Below are 19651 nucleotides of genomic sequence, written 5' to 3'. Positions count from 1 at the left end.
AAAATTGAATTTGTCCAGGATGCCTATGGCTCTAAAACCTCCTTCAGGCTAAATATGTAATGACAGCGTTCAATTGTAAATGGAAGTACGAAAAATTAGCAGTTCGACTCATCGTTCGCGTTCGCGGTCATTTTTGCGTTGTTAGGGAGCTTAAGCACCGACAACGATAGCCTGCGTAGCAGTCTTCCATTTCCTCTAAGCGGGAGAAAGCGAGAGCCAAGGGGAAGTCGCGCGAACGCATGGGGCGAGAGCAAAAAGTTAGGAACAGGGGGGAAGGGGTAGGGTGCCCCTCCCCCCTGCCACTCGATGGTCCCCAGTCTAAGTCATAATGGCCTTGTCACATCCGTTGTTTTTCTCGACTTAGTTAAAGCTTTTGACACCATTGGTCATAATATTAATTATTCCAATAATTTCCCCCCGAAAATAAAAGTGGTGACCCGTACGGGAGACTGGGAGAGATTCGGTCTATATCCATAGCGGCAGGTTTCTTTCACAGGTCACAGGTCACAGGTCACAGGTCACAGGTCACAGTTCACCATCAAAAAGCACTCAGTAAAACTCGCGATGTAAATTTTACCCGAGATTTCCAAGAGGTTTATCGATGTTTCCATGCAACAAACCCTAACTCAAGACCGTATCAATCATATATGTACTGTAAATTAGGTTCAATTTTTTGCTTGTTTGTTTGTTGTTGTTCTTCTTCTTTTTAAATGCCTGTTTTTACATAATCTCCAGAATGGCTGTAATTTTTAATGTAAATGTTTAGTATTTAAAGTACAATTTTATGAATAGCTGTATTTTATATGTAAATGCTGATCGCCAGTTAATACCAGTTATCCAGTGATCACTGATTGGCCTTCCAGGTTAAATAAAGTCTTTTATTTTATTTATTTATTTATTTATTTATTTATTTATTTATTTATTTAACTAAAAATGTTTTACTGTATAATTTTAATGACAAAAATTTCTAGGGGTGATATATGTACGAAATGGGTTGAAATGTAGCTTTCAGACATGTTATGTTACATATATTTTATCGTAATAAGATAATTCATTATGATAGCAAATTGAACTGTTGTATTTCTATCTTTTTTTGAAATCTTTACAACGAGTAAGTACTAAAGAAACAAGAGGGTCCCCTATACCTCTTCTGAATACAATTTCACGCATAAGTAATTAGCCTTTTCACGCATCACAAAAAATTCGGAAAAAGCTTCACGTTCACAGAAAAAAAGAAGCAATCACTTTTCGCGTAAAAATGCAAAGGCTAAATGATGTGTTACATAAAAATACAAATTCTATCCACCTTTCGCAAAAGATACAGAACCCTCCATTTTGATGCATCAAAATGCCGTGTGTGACACATCGTGACAGACTAGATTCTAGGCCCCCCTGGTTCACTGTAAACATCAGTGTAAGCCTCTTTCGTTTTCATATTGTACTGAAAGGCTACAAAAAATTTATATTTTCAACAGAAATAACTCTCAGTGGCTTTCTTTGGATCAATTTTTTTTCAGTGCTACAGCTGATTTCCCCTATGCGTTTTTTTTTTTTCAGAAAAGAGCTGTTATAGTTACACTTGTATGCATCTGTTTTATGACATTTTGGCATATTTTTTGGTGACCTGTAACCTGTGACCTGTGACCTGTGAAAGAAACCTGCCGTATCCATGAGGCTCCTGGATAATCTGGGAGAGGTTTCACCGTCTGTGAACGGTGACATTAATAAGTGAAGGGGCTCCCGACAAGCGCAAAAAAAATAAAATAGGGCGAGCCTGAGCCCGGCGGGGCGGGATTTTTCTCTCTACAGACCACTTTCGGCTATCTCTGCCCCCTGTTTTTTCCTTCCGGGAGCCTGTTCACAAGCTAAGTTGGCAGAGGTTTTGCATACGAATTGAAAAGACGTCTACGCCACCTTTATTATGCCACCCCCTCGGGATAGTACATTCTGTTTCGCTTTACATGACAAGGAGACTAGAATAAAAATGGCGGGCTTCGATCAAGCGACAACATGAGCGACGATGTAAACATGGTAAATAAGCTTAATTATGGCTGACAAAGATAACAATTGGACTATACCAAGCAGTGATGGCGAAGAAGATAGTTCTGAGGCCTCGCAAAGTCAGGGGGAAGGAAAATGGGAAATTCCTTTAAAGGTTTTGCTACTTTACAGCGAAATCGAGAAAAACGGCTTTATAGAACTAAAAGTGAAAGAGTGTAGAAGCGGTGAAACGGTAAAAAAGCAAGAAATTCCAAAAGAGAGCGATGCAACCAAGGAAAACGCTAGTTCAGAAACTACTGGAAGTGATGAAACCGTACCTCAAAACCTAGACAAGGAAAAGTGAGTTCAATATGCCTAAAACTTCAGTAAAATATTTTGTGGTGAGTGCAAAACGCAGACTGCGGACTGGAGACTGCAGAACCGGGGGCAAAATGCAGACTGAAGGTAAAATGCAGACTGCAGACCAGGGGTAAAATGGAGACTGCAGACTCTTTCCATTATCGAGTGCTGACCGTAAACAAGGTTATTCAGGCCAATTGCAGTGAAAGTCTGCACTCCGCTTAGCCTGAATGTTACTCCAGTTAGCCTGAATATCACTCAGGTTAGATTGAATATCACTCTCAAGTTAGCCTGAATATCACTTCGGTTAGCCTGTTATGATGAGCTCTCAATGATAGATCGAGTGGTAACACAATTCAGTTAAAAATTCTACAATCTGCAGTCTTCATTTAACCCATAGTCTTAATTTTATCCTCAGTCTTCAGTCTGCAGTCTTTGTTTTAAACTGACCAAAACATTTGTTGCAGTTGAGTGTAGAAACTTAAACAAGTACTTTTATCAGATCTTGAAGTTGATGGGCATAAAATTATTACAAACATGAAATTCTGATAGTGAGCACTCATGACTGAGAGTCATGTATTTGGAGAGGTGAGATACAAAGAATATCCTCTTACAGGGAGGACATTGTGTTTACAACCAGAACAATCGAACCTCACTTGATGTTTTAAATGGTTTGATGCAAATTTTAGTTTTCCTGACTTACATGTACATGTAGTGCGATCAGGTTGAAGAGAAAACGATTTGCTTATTGGTCATTAAGTACAAGTTCCACAGTAATTGACTTACGGCCAGCTTAGGGTCTGTCCATGTTATAAAAAAACTGGGATCTCAGACTTGAAAATGTTGCCTAAGGCTGCACACCAAATGATTGATTCAAAGACCTCAGTCGCAGTTTTTCACTCTACAGACCTCCCAACATATGTTGTTTACTCCACCGTGAAAAGAGATAAATCAAATCCTCACTAGTGAGAATACGTGTATGGAAAATATGCTGCTCAGGGCCTAGATTTAGTTTCGTGGTGTGCATGTATTTTCCAGTAAAACTAGACAATGATTTGTATTAGGTACCATTACCAACATAAATTTGAGAGCTAACCTAAGAAGGCTAACCTGACCATTATTCAGACTAACTTGAAGTGTTCCGTATAAGAGAGGGGTCTCAGGTCAAAAACTCAACAAGATCGGTCATCTGACCAAACAACTTGAGAAAACTAGTGAAGATTTAGCAATGGTTATCTTTACTGACCCGTTGGAATTCTCTTTTTGCACCTTGCCATAAAAATTTATCTGGAACCTTATAAAAAAAACTGGAGGACTTTATTCAGGCTAACCAGAATCCCCTACGCTGCAGTCGGCAGGTTGTCACAGACTGCACAGTATCACTCAAGTACTCAAGATAGCCTGCTAAGGTTAGCACTCGGTAGTGGTAATGATACCATGATTAAAAAATTCTGCAAATGGCATACACCTCCATGCAGCCCTTCCACTCAGTTAGAAATCTTAACATAAAAATTATTTTATATCTGCACTTGTGTACATTTCTTTTATAGGACACTTGAACCATCAGCTTTTGATTACACAGAGGAATCCATTGATGAAACTTCACATATTACAAGAAAAATTCCTAAGACTGGTAGGGTAAAATATTATCTTATTGCATAAATTATAAAATCATGTGTCTGTCCGCTTATTGACAATGAAAATTAGTCAATGAGTGTGCGAGAAGTTTTGCAGTTATCGTAAAAATATCAATTGCAGATGTACAGTCTTGTAGTTTGTGAGTCAATAACTTCTTCAGTATCAGAAATGACATACAGCTGTGCCTGTTTCAATTCATTTACTCCTCCACAGAGGCTCCCTAGCAGGCTTTAAGCCAGGATTTGAAAAGTGGGTGTCCAAAATGTGTTATAGGGCCTGCTCAAATGAGCAATTTATAAGGCAACATATGGAAAATAAAACAGTTTTCTTTAAAAGTGTGGTCCACAGGATGCCTGGACACCTATCTGGCTAAAAGCCTGTTCCCAAGATAAGGGGAGGTGAAAAGGGGACTAGGAGAGCATGTGGGGAATGAGCAATGGGAAGAGTGAAAAAGTGCGAGCCAGGACCTCTCTTCTCTCTTTTCCTTTCCCAGCATTAATAGTGGTGAAGGGTCCTTCAAAACCTATGGGTCTCACAAAATTTTCATCAAATTTCATGGGTCTCACAGTCTGGATTTTGTCACAAAGCTGTCTTGCAGTCGCAATCATTTGCAAGGCTGAGAAAGTCTCTAAGTACCGATTTTTTTTTATGAGTGATGTCTGAACATCATAAAACCAGAATCTCTTGAGCTCACATTTAAAACACCTTTAAGTCTCAGTCTCACAATTGAAGAAATAAAAATGTCTCAGGCTCGCAAAGAAAAATGCTAGTTTCACATTCTCACAAAGTCTTGCATTTATCACCCACCACCCCCTTGTGAGGAGGTGTGGTGGCCTCATGTTTAGTTCGCTGGACTCCATATCAAGCAGTCTGGGTTTGAGCCCTGGCTGGGGACATTGTGTTGTGTTCTTGGGCAAGACACTTCACTCTCACAATGCCTCTCTCCACTCAGGTGTACAAATAAATGGGTACCAGCGAACTTAATGCTGGGGGTAACCCTGCGATAGACGAACCTCCCATCCAGGGGGGAGTAGAGATATTCCTAGTCACTCCATACTAGAGACATTGGGATAACCTCTGGCTTGATGGGCCCCTTTGCTTATATGTTGACGTTACCTACCCCTAGCATTCCCTGTGCCCTTCCTTTTTCTCTCTTCCCAGCCTCTGAACTGCCAGCCGACACAGTCAAGGCAGTACAAAAGAGATCTCTGCAGAGGAGAGAGACACTGAACCATAGCTTTGCACCTTGCAAAATGACAAAACTGGTGATGATAATAGTCACCCTTGGGCCATCTGTTTTACTGCAGGAAACTCAATTCTATTTATTTGTCAAGTGGAAACAAACAGCACACTATGATAGACTTAGTTTAATAGAATAATCATCTTTAATTTGCAGAACGGTTACAAAGAAAAAGAGTAGGGACATTAGAGAATGTTATTTCTGACTTGAAAAGGTTCAGAGACATGGATAATAAAGAATCTGTAGATCCTGAGAACAAAACGACCACTAAACCAGTGGAAGTTGATGCTGCAACAAAAGAGGAATCAACAGCACTATAAAATGACCAGAGAACTAGCAGTTAAAACAATGTAAATGATTAATAATTACACTGCCATGGGGCCGGGTTGTTGAAAGCCTGAGTAAACTAACCCAGGATTAGCAAGAATTTTTGATTTCAGTTTTGCAACTTTTCGGTTTATATTGTTTGTCCTTCAGTTTTGAGTTTGAATAATCTCAAACAACACAAAACGCAGTGAAACATATTTTTATACAAGAAATATTAATACTTTGGTCAACTTTTAATCCTGGGTTAGCATTAACCGGCTTTTGAATAGCCTGGCCCTGTTTGATAATTGAGCGAGAAGTGAAAAAAGTACATAAAACTAAGACTGAGGTGTGCTGGAAAGTATTCTCTCCTTGAATTTTTTCACGTCTTTTTATCATCTTAAAGTAGTGGTAAGTAAATCTTATTGTAAGTTCATCAGTTGCAGCCTGAGTGGGAAAGCCAAGATGTTTGGCGTAAGTGTTCTATAATTATTTGAACAAGGCAGAGACAAATTGGCAACCACTCACAAAATACTTGGTTGAGTAGTTATATGTGTCATTATTTTAAGTATTGCATTATCATAAGTTTTTAGTAGACTCTCTAAGGTATTGCAGTCCAAGTCCAAAAACCTTAATGTTCGGTATATTTAAGGAGGCTGGCAACAGTTTCCAGCACTTTTCTAACAGTTATACTTTGAAGGATGAATACTATCACTGTTTAACAAGTGATGCTACAATAATGGTACCATACAAATTCCCAGTAATGCTTTTTATATAACAGATTAAATTTTTGAAAATTTATGGTGGCTCTGAAGTCTCTTCACAGAATTATTTTAAAACTTGCAAAAAGTTGCATCTTATCATGCTGATTACAATTCGATAATAAAAAAATGGGGGTCACCGAGCTCGTTTTTGAGTTATAAGCACCTAATTAAAGCTAAAACTTAGGGTATTTTTAGCAGGTCATATTGTTACCATGGTAACCTATTGTGCCACAAAGTTGACAGCAACATGTTCACCACTAATTGGGCAGTTTTTTGATACCATGATTTTGGCATCAACCGATATAGAGTGGTTATAATGACCCCTCAAAGTCTGTGCCTTGGAAAGTACTGGAAATTGTTTCAAGCCAAAATCAAGAATAATTTTGCCTGTCACAAGCAACATGTGCACACTCTTGTTTTATCACTGATTGGCATAAATCTACTAGCGTTCTATCATGAATGCTGTTCTCTGATTGGCTACGCTACTATCCTGTTGTAGATAGTGAGTAGCATAGCAGTGTGCAGTTGTGAACAAAATGATGGCTGCTTCTTTGCATTAATTTTTTAAGGTGTCTGTGAAGAGGATTTAGATAAAGTTTCGAACAACTAGAAGATTTATACTAAGACAATTAGATTATTCGCTCTGGATTTCTATGCGTGATAGTTGACTCAGGCTTGCAGTGCCCTCAGCAACTATCACACAATAGAAATCTCAATTCCAAGATCTAATTGTTTAATATAAAATGAAGAGAAGTGAAATTATTTCTTGTGCTAGGCCGCTGGCCAGCTCCTTCTCCCATTGAATTGTCTCTCTTGTGGCTTCTTGACTCATACTGCAACACGTGAGAGCCTGTGAGGGTCACAGGCTAGAATTTTTTTTAAAGCATTTTTGTTCATTTAGATTTGCACTGATTTGATAAACATTGTTAAAATTTGTTATACCAGTAATCCATGATAAGATGTAAACAGGTAGTAACAATTATGTTCCAGAACAAACTATGTAATAGGTATAATTATTATTGTAATTAGTAATTTATAGTAATTGGACCAAGTGGAGTCCAATTTAGGGAGTAATCTCGCTTGTAATTTCAAAATCGGTTGACCGCAAAGCGCAAGGCCAATTAGAAATTACCAGCATGGTTACTCCCCGAATTGCACAAGAGTTTTGTTATAGATACGATTAGTACAGATAATTGTATGGATGCGAGTGTGATTAAGGATTTACACTACGAGTGTTATTTGAAAATTCTCTCAAAATTGCACAAGTCTTTGGGAGAATGCAATTTGAAAGAATTTCCAAATATCGCAAGTAGTGTAAATTCTTAATTGCTCAAGCTTTCATATGATTACTCATTTATTTTATAACTCACTAAGAAAATTGCAAACATGTGAAAGTTAATTTGCACTGGAGTGGAAATTAAGAATTAACCATAAATTGGTCTGTTCTCATCCAGTCACAATGAAGTAATTTTCTCAGTCATATGATTACAGAATTTCAAATTCTAAAATACTGTATGTAAATTCCAGAACTTGAAATTAGTTAGCATATAATGCAATTAGCAGTTCCTAATGTATCTGGATCTATCTGTGTTGGCTTTTGTTTACGAATAAGAGTCTCCAATTCTGAGAACTTTAATATTATGAGCTGCAATAAAATTGCCAGTGTATGGAGACCAAATTGGAACAACAAATAGTCAATACAGTATTTCACTTGTTTATTATTAAAATATTCTCAAGGCAATGATATACACTTACTGAAGTCTTCCAAATTTGGTTTTACAAGTTATACATCGTTAACTAATCAAGCTATCAAAATTCCCTGACTGTCTTTGTGCCAGACTGACTTGATGGGTATTTGTAAAACGCACTTTGTCAAGAGTGTTACAAACAGTTATCAATAATATATTACTCAATTTAAACTTGACATTACCGTTGCATTAAATAAATAATTTGTTTCATTTATAACTCAAATCAACTATGGTACTTTTTTTAAGTTGCCAAAACTGTACTTGAAGCACTAAGTCTTAAAAAATAAGTTTAAAAAAGAGATGAAAATTGATTGGCACTGCTATTTTTGTGGCTCAGTCAACCTAAACCTTACAAAATTGAACAATTTCTACAAAAAAATTACCTGTCAAATTAACCTCCCCCTTCCCTAGCATGCACAGTCAAACCTCATCTAACGGATACTAGCCACATACAAAACTACGCTTTAATCCTTTCATAAGTGGACACCTCACCCAAGCATACACTTATTCTAGTCAGTCCTAAGTGTGTAGCCTGTTTATGGAGCTTTGATTATATATTGTCAAAGCTGCAACATCAGCTCTAAATTCTTTTAACTTCTTCCCAGGACTACATTTCCTATCATTTTTTGAAGAGAACTTTGTTTTTCATCAAGATTATCTTCTGAACTGATCAGGATTGCATTTCTCATGCTATGCCCCCTTGAATTTGTTATAAGAAGTAAGAAGTAGTTAGAACTGATCACTTCTAAGGCACCATAAAGTTCCAAATCTGGGAGATAAAAGTGAACAGTTTACTAAATGATAGATCTTTTGCAGTTAATTGTGAAATTGAGCAAAATCCAACATGCCACATGACAAATGAATACAACATATCCTAAAACAAAGTGAATTGAACCAATGTTTAATAGACCATTTTCATATTCTCGGTACTGGACTGGAGTCAGCTTGCAAAGGAGGCTCATGCGGGGGAATATGATTAACATGAGATTAACACCATTTGCATCTGCAAAGACTCCCCGCATTAGCCTCGGTTGCAAGTTAGTTCCAGTCCAATACCGCAAATAAGAAAATGGTCTACTGGAGGACCAAATCAGATAGGAACAAGAGTTGACAAACATTGACCACAAAACTGGTCTTCAACTTCCACTGACCATATTCAGTTACTCTCATCCTTGATTGATCTACAGTAAAAGGAACAACGCCCCTCACCCATCCTGACTACTTAAACTAATACCATACTAGTAAAAGAAAACACGTACAGGTATATATATTCCAGAGCTCCAGCAACACCTCCATAATATATCAATCACCAAATTAACGATATCAATGGGGAACCAAAATTGCTCCAAGTATTTGAAAATATAATCCTAATTTCAGTCTGACAAATCTGTTGAACTTCAAGGTCTTGACTTATCTGGGAAAGCACCAGTTGTATAGTTTACCTTTTAATTTGGTTTCCATGGTAACCATTGCAAAAGCAACATATGTTAGCTTAGGAACATTCTACCAAATAACATTTGAAATGTAATTTTGCAGAAACAAGGGATGCAAGTAGAAAGATTTAATGCTTGAAAATATAAATTTTTCGTCCTGTTATTAATTTTCATCTCTCTATGATATTCTAAAGCTACTCTAATTTTAAATCATTTAAGATTATTCACAGCTTACATTAACATTATTAATTAAAAAGTCGCCTTCAGGTAAAAAAAAAATATATTTCTTGTCATTCCCAAGTGAAGGTTAGTGTAGATGTACTCATGAATAGGTCACTTCCTGAGTCCACTATGTGCACATTGTGAATTTGACATGTCCATTTGCACCAACTCTGAATGTTGACACTAACAAATGGAAGTGAAGTTATAAATTAAAAATGCATGTGACAACTTTCCATCAACTGGTTGTATTGGCAAGTCTAACATTAATTTACAAGGATAACATTACTTTATTACCATTCAGGTCAGATGGGATATCAATATAAAATAACGAAGGAAATTCTTACAAATGCATCAAACTGTAGTCTAACTGATCTTCACAATAAATTATATCCTACTGATTAGGAAAAACTGAAACTGCAATTGCGTTTGATACACATTAACACACTATGCATGTATGGAACTATAGACTGAAGTGGTTTCCTCTTTGACTTCATCCGTGAGTCGCATTTAAAAATCACAGTGGTCAATCTAAAAGGTCAATTCCATCACAGGGTACTCCCCCCAGTCTGTGTCCTCAGGCTGCTGTTAGCAATTTGTTACAACCTTGTGTACCCCTTCACAAAGTCATACCCTGGAGTAAAAGTAACTGCCTGTCAAGACCTTTCAATCCAGAGGCTGGTACAGTAGACCATTGGGTCATTACATCACCTCAATTAACAACAACTAATGAGCAAGTCCTTACATGTAGCTATTTTGTCTTGAAATAATAAACAGCCACACATGTTAATTATACTCTGCTTAAAACATATCGCTGAAAACAAACCCATAAAAATCCTTGCAAATTCCAAATTGCAAACAAAATTTACCTGCTTAGTTTTCTTTCAGCTGTGTTTCACTGTTCTAATGGAGGACTAAATCACTTGTAAAACCCTTGAAAACAAGAAAAACATGTTACAAAGATTGTCAATAGGCATAAGTAGTTTTACAATCTGGCTCTCCTTTGTAAATAATTTTTACAGAAAGAGTAGTAGTACAAACACAAACTGAAATCAGAAGACCACTTCAGTGGTTTCCCTGGGCTCTAAAACAAGTCAAACTGGGCTAAGTGTTACATCTAATTTGATGGTTTGAAAGTAAAGAACTAGCAATACAATATTTTTCCACTGTAGTATATTTCAGCCATGGAAAAATGCAAACTTGCAAGAGTTGAAATGTGCAAATTAAACCATTGGAAAAGGGATTTATTCATGACAACTGCTTTATTTCCTCGTATTTAAGCACCTTTTTTGCCTACATGTATTTCTTTACCAATTCAATCATTCTTCATTTGGTAGAGTTTCCATCCTGTATGCATACATGCACAATTTGCATTTGTTCTGTTCTAAAAAATTAGTTAATTAATGTTCAAACCAGTGTGATATAATGTACAGGGCCAACCCACACACGACCGCTCTCATGTGCCTTTGATAGCTCAGTTGGGAGAGCATTGCACCGGTATCGCAAAGGTTGTGGCTTTGAATCCCGTTCAAAGACTGAAAATTTTTTCAGGTCTTTTTTGCAGAAGTGTTAGGCTGCATTTGCATCTATCATCATGTCTACAAATAAATAATGTATAATGCTTGTGCAGGGGTTTCATTGAGAGCTGGGCGCTGGGCCAACTGACCAGCTGTGAGGCCAATTTTGCCTGCCTGGTTTAACCATGTGAAGGAATGTTTTTCTTATAACATGAATCAGCTCAAAAAGTTTTACCTGTCTGTGAAAACTAATTGCCTTCCTGTTAAAAATGTTAATGAGACCCAAAGTTGTGTAGTATTCTATTTAATCTTGATGCTAAGTACACAAGCTACAAATGCCTACATAAGAAACAAACCTGGATATTTTGATTGATCTCTTTACCACTGTCTAAAAAGGGATCCTTAGAGGCGAGTGGATCAAACACATGATCAGAAAACGGATTTGTACCATTAATACCACTAGAGAATGGGTTTTTACTGAATGCTGCACTGCCACCCAGCTGTAACAGATCTGATGCAAAGAAAGAAAGGACATGCTAGTTAAGTTATGCCACTTTGCAGTTTTGGTTGAAGCTTCAAAACATTTTGCAGAAAGTCTGTTGGAAGATCATTGGGGCTCTGAAACAGGTTCACTTAAGAGATACAAACTACATTCTGTACATCACAGGACTTCTGCTGCATTTTCAGTGAAATTAGTAGTCAGAGAAATTGTGTCTTAATTTTCAAAGTCATGCCCCTCTATACACAATTTTAACACTTACTTGATAACATGTACCTCCAAATGAACTATTTTCTTACCATCAGAATGGGCTGTTGGAGAGGTTGTTGGTGGTGGTGGTGATGGTGGTGATGGTGGTGATGGTGTTGTTGGTGGTGATGTCATTCCTGTAACATTTCCAGAGTTACTTTTCATGCGATTGGCTGCTTTTACGCTTTCTTTTGTTGGTGGAGGAGGGAGTAATCCCAACCCTTTGGCAGTTGGTCTGGGTGCTGGTTCAACCACAGGTTGCGGTGAAAACTCATTGAAGTCTGGTGACATAGGAGCAGCTGTTTGAGGCTGTGGTGGACTCTCAGCAAAAGGATCAAAGATCATATCTTGACCGGCTATCTCTTGAGGGAAAACGTCTGGCATATGAGAAGCGGTCTCTTGAGGGAGGACCTCTTGTGGCAGAGGGCCTGGCATTGTAGTGATGCTACCAAAGCTACCCAAGAGATCAAACTCATCTATATCTGATTGGCTTCTGCTACCCTAAAAAGAAGTGAGAAATTTGATAACATAAAAAACATGTAAAAGATTTCAAACTTCATTTTTCCTTGTTCCAAGAGAAGATCTGTGTAGAAAACTAAAAGCCATTAAAAATTACAACAAATTAATTTTCCTTACTAAGTGAATAAAGTGAAATCTCGATTTCTCAATTCAACTCAATTTTTTGATCCTCCAGATAACTCAAACTAAATGTTGTTCCCTCCCTTCAGCTCACACTGTAATTTTACCTCAATTCCCCAAACTGCCTGATTTTTCAAACCAATTTTTGTTTTCCCTGGGGAGCAGGGATGGCACAGTGGTGAGAGTGCTTGCTTTCCACCAATGCAGCCTGGGTTTGGTGCTGGCCTGGCACCATATGTGGGTTGAGTGTTTTGTTGGTTGTTGCCTTGCTCTGAGGGTTTTTCTCTGGTTTTCTCCCTCCACAATAACTACCTCTCCAAATTCCAATTTGACCAGGATAGAGAACCCACATGAAAACCAGCTAAGACTATAGCTTCCTCTCTAAATATATAATTGTAATTTTAAAGTTTACAAAAAAAAAAAAAAAAGATATTCCACTGTACATGCATGTAACTTGTAAAATTGGTGGTGCATCAAGATAGTATTCTTTCTAGCACTGATGAGCATTTTTATTCTCATTACCTCTTAGCTTGACAATGTACAGATAATGTAAAGAGAAACAAGAAATTGATGGTTCTTAGTTTACCTCATTACTCCCATTACTGGATGGGGGTCCTTGTCTTGCAGCTATCTCAAGTTCAGCAATCTTTTGTTTCAATGCCTCCTTCTCTTCCTCTGCGGTTTTGATTTTTTCTTCCATCTCAGTTAGCTTTTTACTCGAATTTTGATTAACAGCTTTCTTCTCCAGAAAACGACGATAAGCAAGATCAAATGCCTGCCCTACAGTTAAAGTAAGTTCTTCTGCCTTCAATAAAACAACAGAAGAAAATTCAGTTACATTATATTAACCTTAACTTTATGCCTAGCTTATTTTAAAATATTTTTCTTTTGCTTAAGAAACTTATATCTATATAAGGTGTTTTTTGTTGTAATAATTGTAAATAAAGCAATACAAATAAAAAATACACTGATAAAAAAGTGAGTGGACCTTAATTTCATGTTCGTGCGGTATAAATAAATGACACCCTGTCTTTTAAACAGACTCTGCAATTCCTAAATGTTAAGTCCTGTATTTGCCATAAAATCAGCCAGTATTATTTAAGCAGCACATCTACTTATTGAACTCCCATGGGTGTTCACTTAATACAAGTCATTATGTGAACAATGGCTGAAGTTATACTAGGGATGATTTATCTGTCTGTGACCAATTCACTACAGAAGACCAGTAATTCACCCGGCTGAGATGAATACATCATCCATTTGTAAATTCAGTTTATAGACATGGCTAGTTATGGTTTATGTAGCCAAATTTGTCTTTGCCTAATTTATCTGTCAGCATGTCTGCAAGATCCACTGACAGAGGAATCAGTTGAAGATGAATTTGGCTTCCTAATTCATTCAAACCCCGGTTTTTTTACCTACACGCATCATCAGTTTCAGATGAATAAATCATCTCAGATGGATAAATCATCTCTTAATATAAATTTGGTATCAAATAATGTGTAGTTTCAGAAAATATCCATACCTTTCCCACAGAAGGGATTTTTTTTGTAACACCTCCCCACCCCTCTGGAAATTCCAATTAAGCTTCATACATTTCTTTAAATTTTTTGGTCTTCCAGAAACCCCCACCCCCCAGGAAATTCCAATCCCTTCTGTGGGGGAGTATGGATATTTTCTGGAACTGCACAATTCATCTCTAGTATAAATTCAGCGAATATATAAAGGCGATTGTATGTTTGGGGCCGGCTCATGCCAGTTCATGCCAGCTCATGCCAGCTCATGCCAGTATGTATGTGCAGTCTCCTCACTCAAATCAGCTCCATGCACATGTACATGTGTGGTTTCCTTAAGGACTGCATCAGTGGGGCCATGTGTGTGTATTTTTATTTGATTAATTTGAAAGCCATGACCAGCATTATATCCAGCTAACCCAGTCACATTGATTTGAACAGAAATGTGTCCTCACCATTTTGTCACATTCAAAAACATAGCAGCTATGATGTTGTGCTCCAGAATCCTTGGCAATGAAAGCAAACAGCTTCTTGTCACGCTTGTCATCAGCACAGTAGGATATACGATGTAAAGGATATGAATACAGCAGCTCCTAACAACATGTTACATGTAAAGTCAAAAGGATGCAAATATATTGGATATGTCCAAACAGCTGTATCCTACATTGAAAAGTCAACTTCAATTTTCAATGATATTTCAAATTTGAGTGACTGACAAACAGACAGACAGACAGACAGGCAGGCAGATAGAGAAACAGACAGAAAGACAGACAGACAGACCTATATGCAGAAAAATAGACGGACAGACTAACTGCTAGATGGATGTATTTGCTGACTGACTGGATGACTGATTTTCAGTGATTGATAATTTCTACAAATCAAATCAAATCTGTTAAATCAGAAAAGCAAATGTACCTTCATTTTCGCATCTTCTACTTTTATGTTATCAATGGAAATCTTAATTTCAACCTTCTTCAGTTTACTGCCTTTTATACCAGTCTCACTCTTTTTAATATGGTTAGCAAACTAAAAAGAGATTTATAGAATATAATTATCAACCGTGAATTATTAAAGCAATGAAATGATACTTGAGGAAGATATTTTACTATCTCTGAGTTCCTTTCTCCACCAAGGGCCCAGCAAAATAAGCACTGTTCACTTTTTATTCACACGCAAGTTCTTAGGAATGATGCACTGGTCTGACAATTATACCATCTGCCACGCACTAGTACTTCTCTCCCCCCCCCCCCCTCCCCCCCCCCCCCTCTCTGAGATCAATGAGATCTGACCAAACATTGACACTCTCTGATTGGCTAAGTTCTATTTAACAAGTTTGCTGATGACTATGGTAAGATGTGCTGTACTGTAAAATCATCAACATCCTTAAATTTCATTCATGGTTACTTTGGTCATAGGGTAAATAACAAATATGACAATAGTTTAACAATGGCTTCACATGCAATTGCCTGGAAGCAAAAACTTTATCACTCCACCAATTTTATAAGTTATCCCGAGAATGTTCAGATGATTGCTGCAAACGATGCTGATCAAGTCAGTTTGATCACCACCCCTAGCCTTTGATTATTTTGATGTGGTTATACAAGTTCTGGTAAGACTGCCCACTCTCATGAAATATATCGATCAAAAATTACATGTACATCTGCAAAAAGGAAAGCATGATCAAGCTGATATGCAAGCATTTCTCGTCAAAGGTTAAGATTTTAAAAGGAAAGAATGAACTAAAACTTGAAATTTCCAGAGGGATTAGGGGAAAGGTTCAAAACCCAAAAAATATCCATGGTATGGGGAATGGATATGCTGCACACCACTTCACAGTTTAATTGTAGATCAAGAGGCACACTTGACTAATGATTATTACTGCTTTTGTTCACAAACAATGTTTTTTTTTTTCTGTATGCTATTTATAACCTGCTTTTGTACCCGATGTTGCTTCTTTGTAGGTTATACAGGTCAGTTCTTTGAAGCCACCAGTCTGTTTACTGTACATGTTCATACACACTGCAGCATGCTCCAAAACAACATGAGCAGGTACAATTTACCAGAGACTTAGGGTTCTGATTTGAAGAACACAGAAATATTAAAAGCTGATTGAAGCTCATGCAAGTCAAAAAGACATATTTGCTTTTTTTTGAGAATAACTGTATAATGTGTATAAGCCTTAATACATGTAATTCTTTACCTTGACTTTCTTTATGGCTTCTCTAACAATTTCTGTTCCTTTTGCTTGTGCTACATCTGTAAGACCTAGAAACTATTGACAGAGAACAAAAACAAAATAATGCAAATTGCTCTTCCTGCCAGACATGAAATCATAACCAACCGTAGGCTAATAATGCCTTCTTTTCAAAGAGAGTTTCTGATGCATAAAATTTTGTTACTTTAGAACTTATTAAGTAGCTACAATGTGTTTCTAGGACTAACTTGTGTTTTTTGGAGCGATTTGTTGAAAATAAAGAAATATGACATAGTTGAATGAAAACCAATGTACACAATGGCTGCAATAATAAGCGAATGTCATTAACATATCGAGCAAAATACCATTTTATTTTCCCTTTGATATCGTAAAATTGTAAACGAATGATTCAAAACCAAAACTTTTCGTGGCTTTTACTCTTTCAAGCGGCGTATATCGCGAAAGGGATATACATCTTTTTACAGGGATAAATTTCCCAATTCATTTCGGTGCTAAATTGTTCGTGCCTTTTCACGAGCCAGAGGAACAATCAAGCGCCCATCAGGGATATTGTTTTCGAAGAAGTTCATGTATAAATTCAAAGAATAGAAAGATCTAAATCTATTGTCACGCAGTGCAGTGTTAATGTTTTAATATTCAAAATAAACCAGCTGTTCGACATCTGAGATGACAAGTTATATATCACAATGTTTAGAAGTCGATACCAGGTTTAGATCAGGTTTATTTTGACCCACAGGCGTGAGAATTAGGTGGGGGAGTGTTATTGGCCTGGGAGAAATACATGTCTGTACCGATAAAGAAGAACCGCGAAGCTATTTTATTTGAGGGCTTCAAATTATGTTTTTTACCAGAAAGAGTTCCTTTCACCACGGCAACTGACTAGTAGCAATTTTTACTACATTACGTTCTTAATGGAAATTTGACCTACTAAATAAATGAGCTTCAAGTCAGGGCTCCGATGACATCGTGCGGTTAACCCAAATGGCAGTTCGGTTTTAGCCTTAGTAGTAGCTGCACTAACTTCCCAGGTCGCCTGACTAGCGTTCCAGTAACCGGAAAATCACTCTCCTTGGCATAAATACAAAGTGCTGACTCGAGAATGGTTAGTTATTCAATAAGGCACCGCAATTCCTGTGTTTACTTGCCCGTGATCGATCGATCGAAGCCTCGTGGTTCACAAGAGCGTAATAAATATTTTGAGCACCAACAGATTATTCGAGATAGCTATGTCAGATAGCTCGACGGTATTTAAGCTTACAAGTAAATGCACGGAATTTCTTAGATTCACAGAGAAATATCTCTACAAAATAGCTTTGCTGAGTTAGATATTAAATTCTTAATCCTCGCGAAAAACAAACGTAATAACCGACTTTGGGTGATACATCGTTCGGTGATCGCACAGACCGTACCTTGACAGAGTAAACAACAGAACTCTGCTGTAAAGATTCAGCTGGATGAAGCCATGTCTTTCCACTTCCACTCGCTGATAAAGGAAATTAAATATTAGTCTAAGCGTCTGAGTGATGTTCAATGAAAGCTGCACACCACAAAATTGTGCGATAAGCCGAGAAGAAGGAACATCACACGAGCTCGACATACCTTGGAACTGGGGTTTGCCACCTTTCTTTGAGCCCCATTTTAAAACAGAAGTCATCCTAGTCTCTTTCTTTTAAGGGACCAAGGCCGTAAAGTTCTCCTCAGACAAATATAAAAGGACCAAAAAACAGCAATTTGATATTCTGGACAAAACGACTTCTCACTTTAGCTTGTCAATCTCACAGTCAATATTATTTCTGCTGCTCTGCTCCAATCTGCCCCCTCACCGAGGACATCAGCGGTGGTACACAAAACAACAATATGGGAGTGTAAGCGTCATCAGAGCCTTCCTATTTCCTCCCAGACACAGGAAGTCTGCAAGGTCAAACTGCTTCCTCCTTTTTTTCAATTTCCTGTTTACCTGAATTCCGAGAGTCTACAGGACCAGCGTGATCCTGTTTCAAATACCGAGTTTTACATTTCCTTCTTGAACAAATTCGCAGAGTACGTAGGCGTCTGCGTAGGATCAGGATGGTTCTCTTTTAGACTCTTTTTTAAACTGACTTTGATTTGCACAAGCTAAAGTAGGCTAGTTCTCACAACTTTGGATTCGACAGTCTCTTGGAATCCACTCAACCTAAGGTACAAACGTCCCAGCCCAGCTGCTAATTTTAAGAATTGGATGATGAGGGTAAAGAATAGCCCGTGGGCAGTTGGTGTATTAAACATGTTAAATATTTCCTTTGTGTAAAGAAATAAGTACGCAGACTATCTTTGCGTAGAGGGCTATTCGATAAAACTATTAAAATCCCCACGGAGCTGAACTGAGAATGCGATTGCATTGCCTCTTTCCGGGTAATGCGATTACACCGCCTACAGTTTCATTCGAGCATCAGCTCCTGAATTCTAAAGCTACCAGCGCCAACACAACTGAATTATTTTTTGGTTTCCCTTTCGATCGTGCAATAAATACACCTTATTCGATGGTTTAGCATATAATACGCGCCGGTATTTTGCGAGCTGCGTAGTATTTCCAGGCGAGGAGTAATACGAGCAATGAGGTGTCTACGCGTAAGAATATTTCCATCATTGTGTCATGTTTCTAGTATTTCGACTTCTAGTTTTTCAAGCACATCCGGAGTCCAAATATCGTCCCGATCGCATAAAGCGCGTGTAAAATGAGTCCCAAATGATGAAAACAAAATATGACTCTACGGTGCAGAATGGTTCATATTTTGCGCTTCCTCTTGACCAAATATGGTAGAATGGCGTAAATAGTGAAATAAAAAATCTTGAATAATTAGCGACACAATAAAACGCATGGAGAGTTGCTTATATAACTAAACTTTACGCCAAGACAATTTCTCCTTAGTGATCAATTCCTATAGTCTCATCACTGCATGTTTGAATTCAATTTACGTTGAGATTTTGAGGAGAAACTGAAAACTACCCAGACTGTTTTTTTTCTTTATCTTGAAGACCTATCACGTTGTTATTTCTTGTCTGTCTTGGCAGTTTTCCAGCCTTTAGTCTTTTTTTTTTTTTTTTTACCTGGCCAAGGGAAAAAAAACCGCATTGCGCCTTAATATAGTTTTTCAATTAACTAGCGATATTAGTTCTTCTGTTTTTTTTTTTAAAAAACCCTCAATATCTGTATGTGTTAACTACCGATGAAGGATATGTAGCTAACACTGCTCAAAAATATATGATCTGCTTAGCGCTGCGCTTTTTATAACACTCAAATATTTATATGTTACCAGGAAGTAACGATCTGATTAATATTGATCGCAACGA

General features: G+C 37.5%; 2 protein-coding genes across 2 annotated transcripts; one reads left to right on the top strand and one right to left on the bottom strand.

The window, feature by feature from the left end:
- The first annotated feature begins 1916 nt into the window (after positions 1-1916).
- Positions 1917-8029, top strand: LOC110053869 (uncharacterized). The gene is made up of 3 exons (XM_020760176.2): positions 1917-2340; positions 3891-3973; positions 5375-8029. Exons 1-3 carry the CDS (start codon positions 2048-2050, stop codon positions 5536-5538), a joined length of 540 nt encoding a protein of 179 aa, XP_020615835.2. The 5' UTR covers positions 1917-2047; the 3' UTR covers positions 5539-8029.
- Positions 7982-19014, bottom strand: LOC110053885 (PTB domain-containing engulfment adapter protein 1-like). The gene is made up of 10 exons (XM_020760196.2): positions 17921-19014; positions 17731-17804; positions 16307-16378; positions 15022-15132; positions 14562-14699; positions 13179-13397; positions 12004-12454; positions 11562-11716; positions 10558-10621; positions 7982-9874 (listed from the first exon to the last, which is right to left on the bottom strand). The coding sequence occupies exons 1-9, from the start codon at positions 17973-17975 to the stop codon at positions 10592-10594; spliced, it is 1305 nt and encodes a 434-aa protein (XP_020615855.2). The 5' UTR covers positions 17976-19014; the 3' UTR covers positions 7982-9874; positions 10558-10591.
- Between the last annotated feature and the right edge of the window lie 637 nt (positions 19015-19651).

This window comes from Orbicella faveolata, unplaced genomic scaffold (genome assembly GCF_042242905.1).
Source record: "Orbicella faveolata isolate gen_17 unplaced genomic scaffold, um_ofav_v1 contig_13, whole genome shotgun sequence".
In the NCBI taxonomy this organism is placed as follows: Eukaryota; Metazoa; Cnidaria; class Anthozoa; order Scleractinia; family Merulinidae; genus Orbicella; species Orbicella faveolata.
Note: the sequence above shows the minus strand (reverse complement) of the source record. Positions and strands in the feature narration are given on the sequence as shown.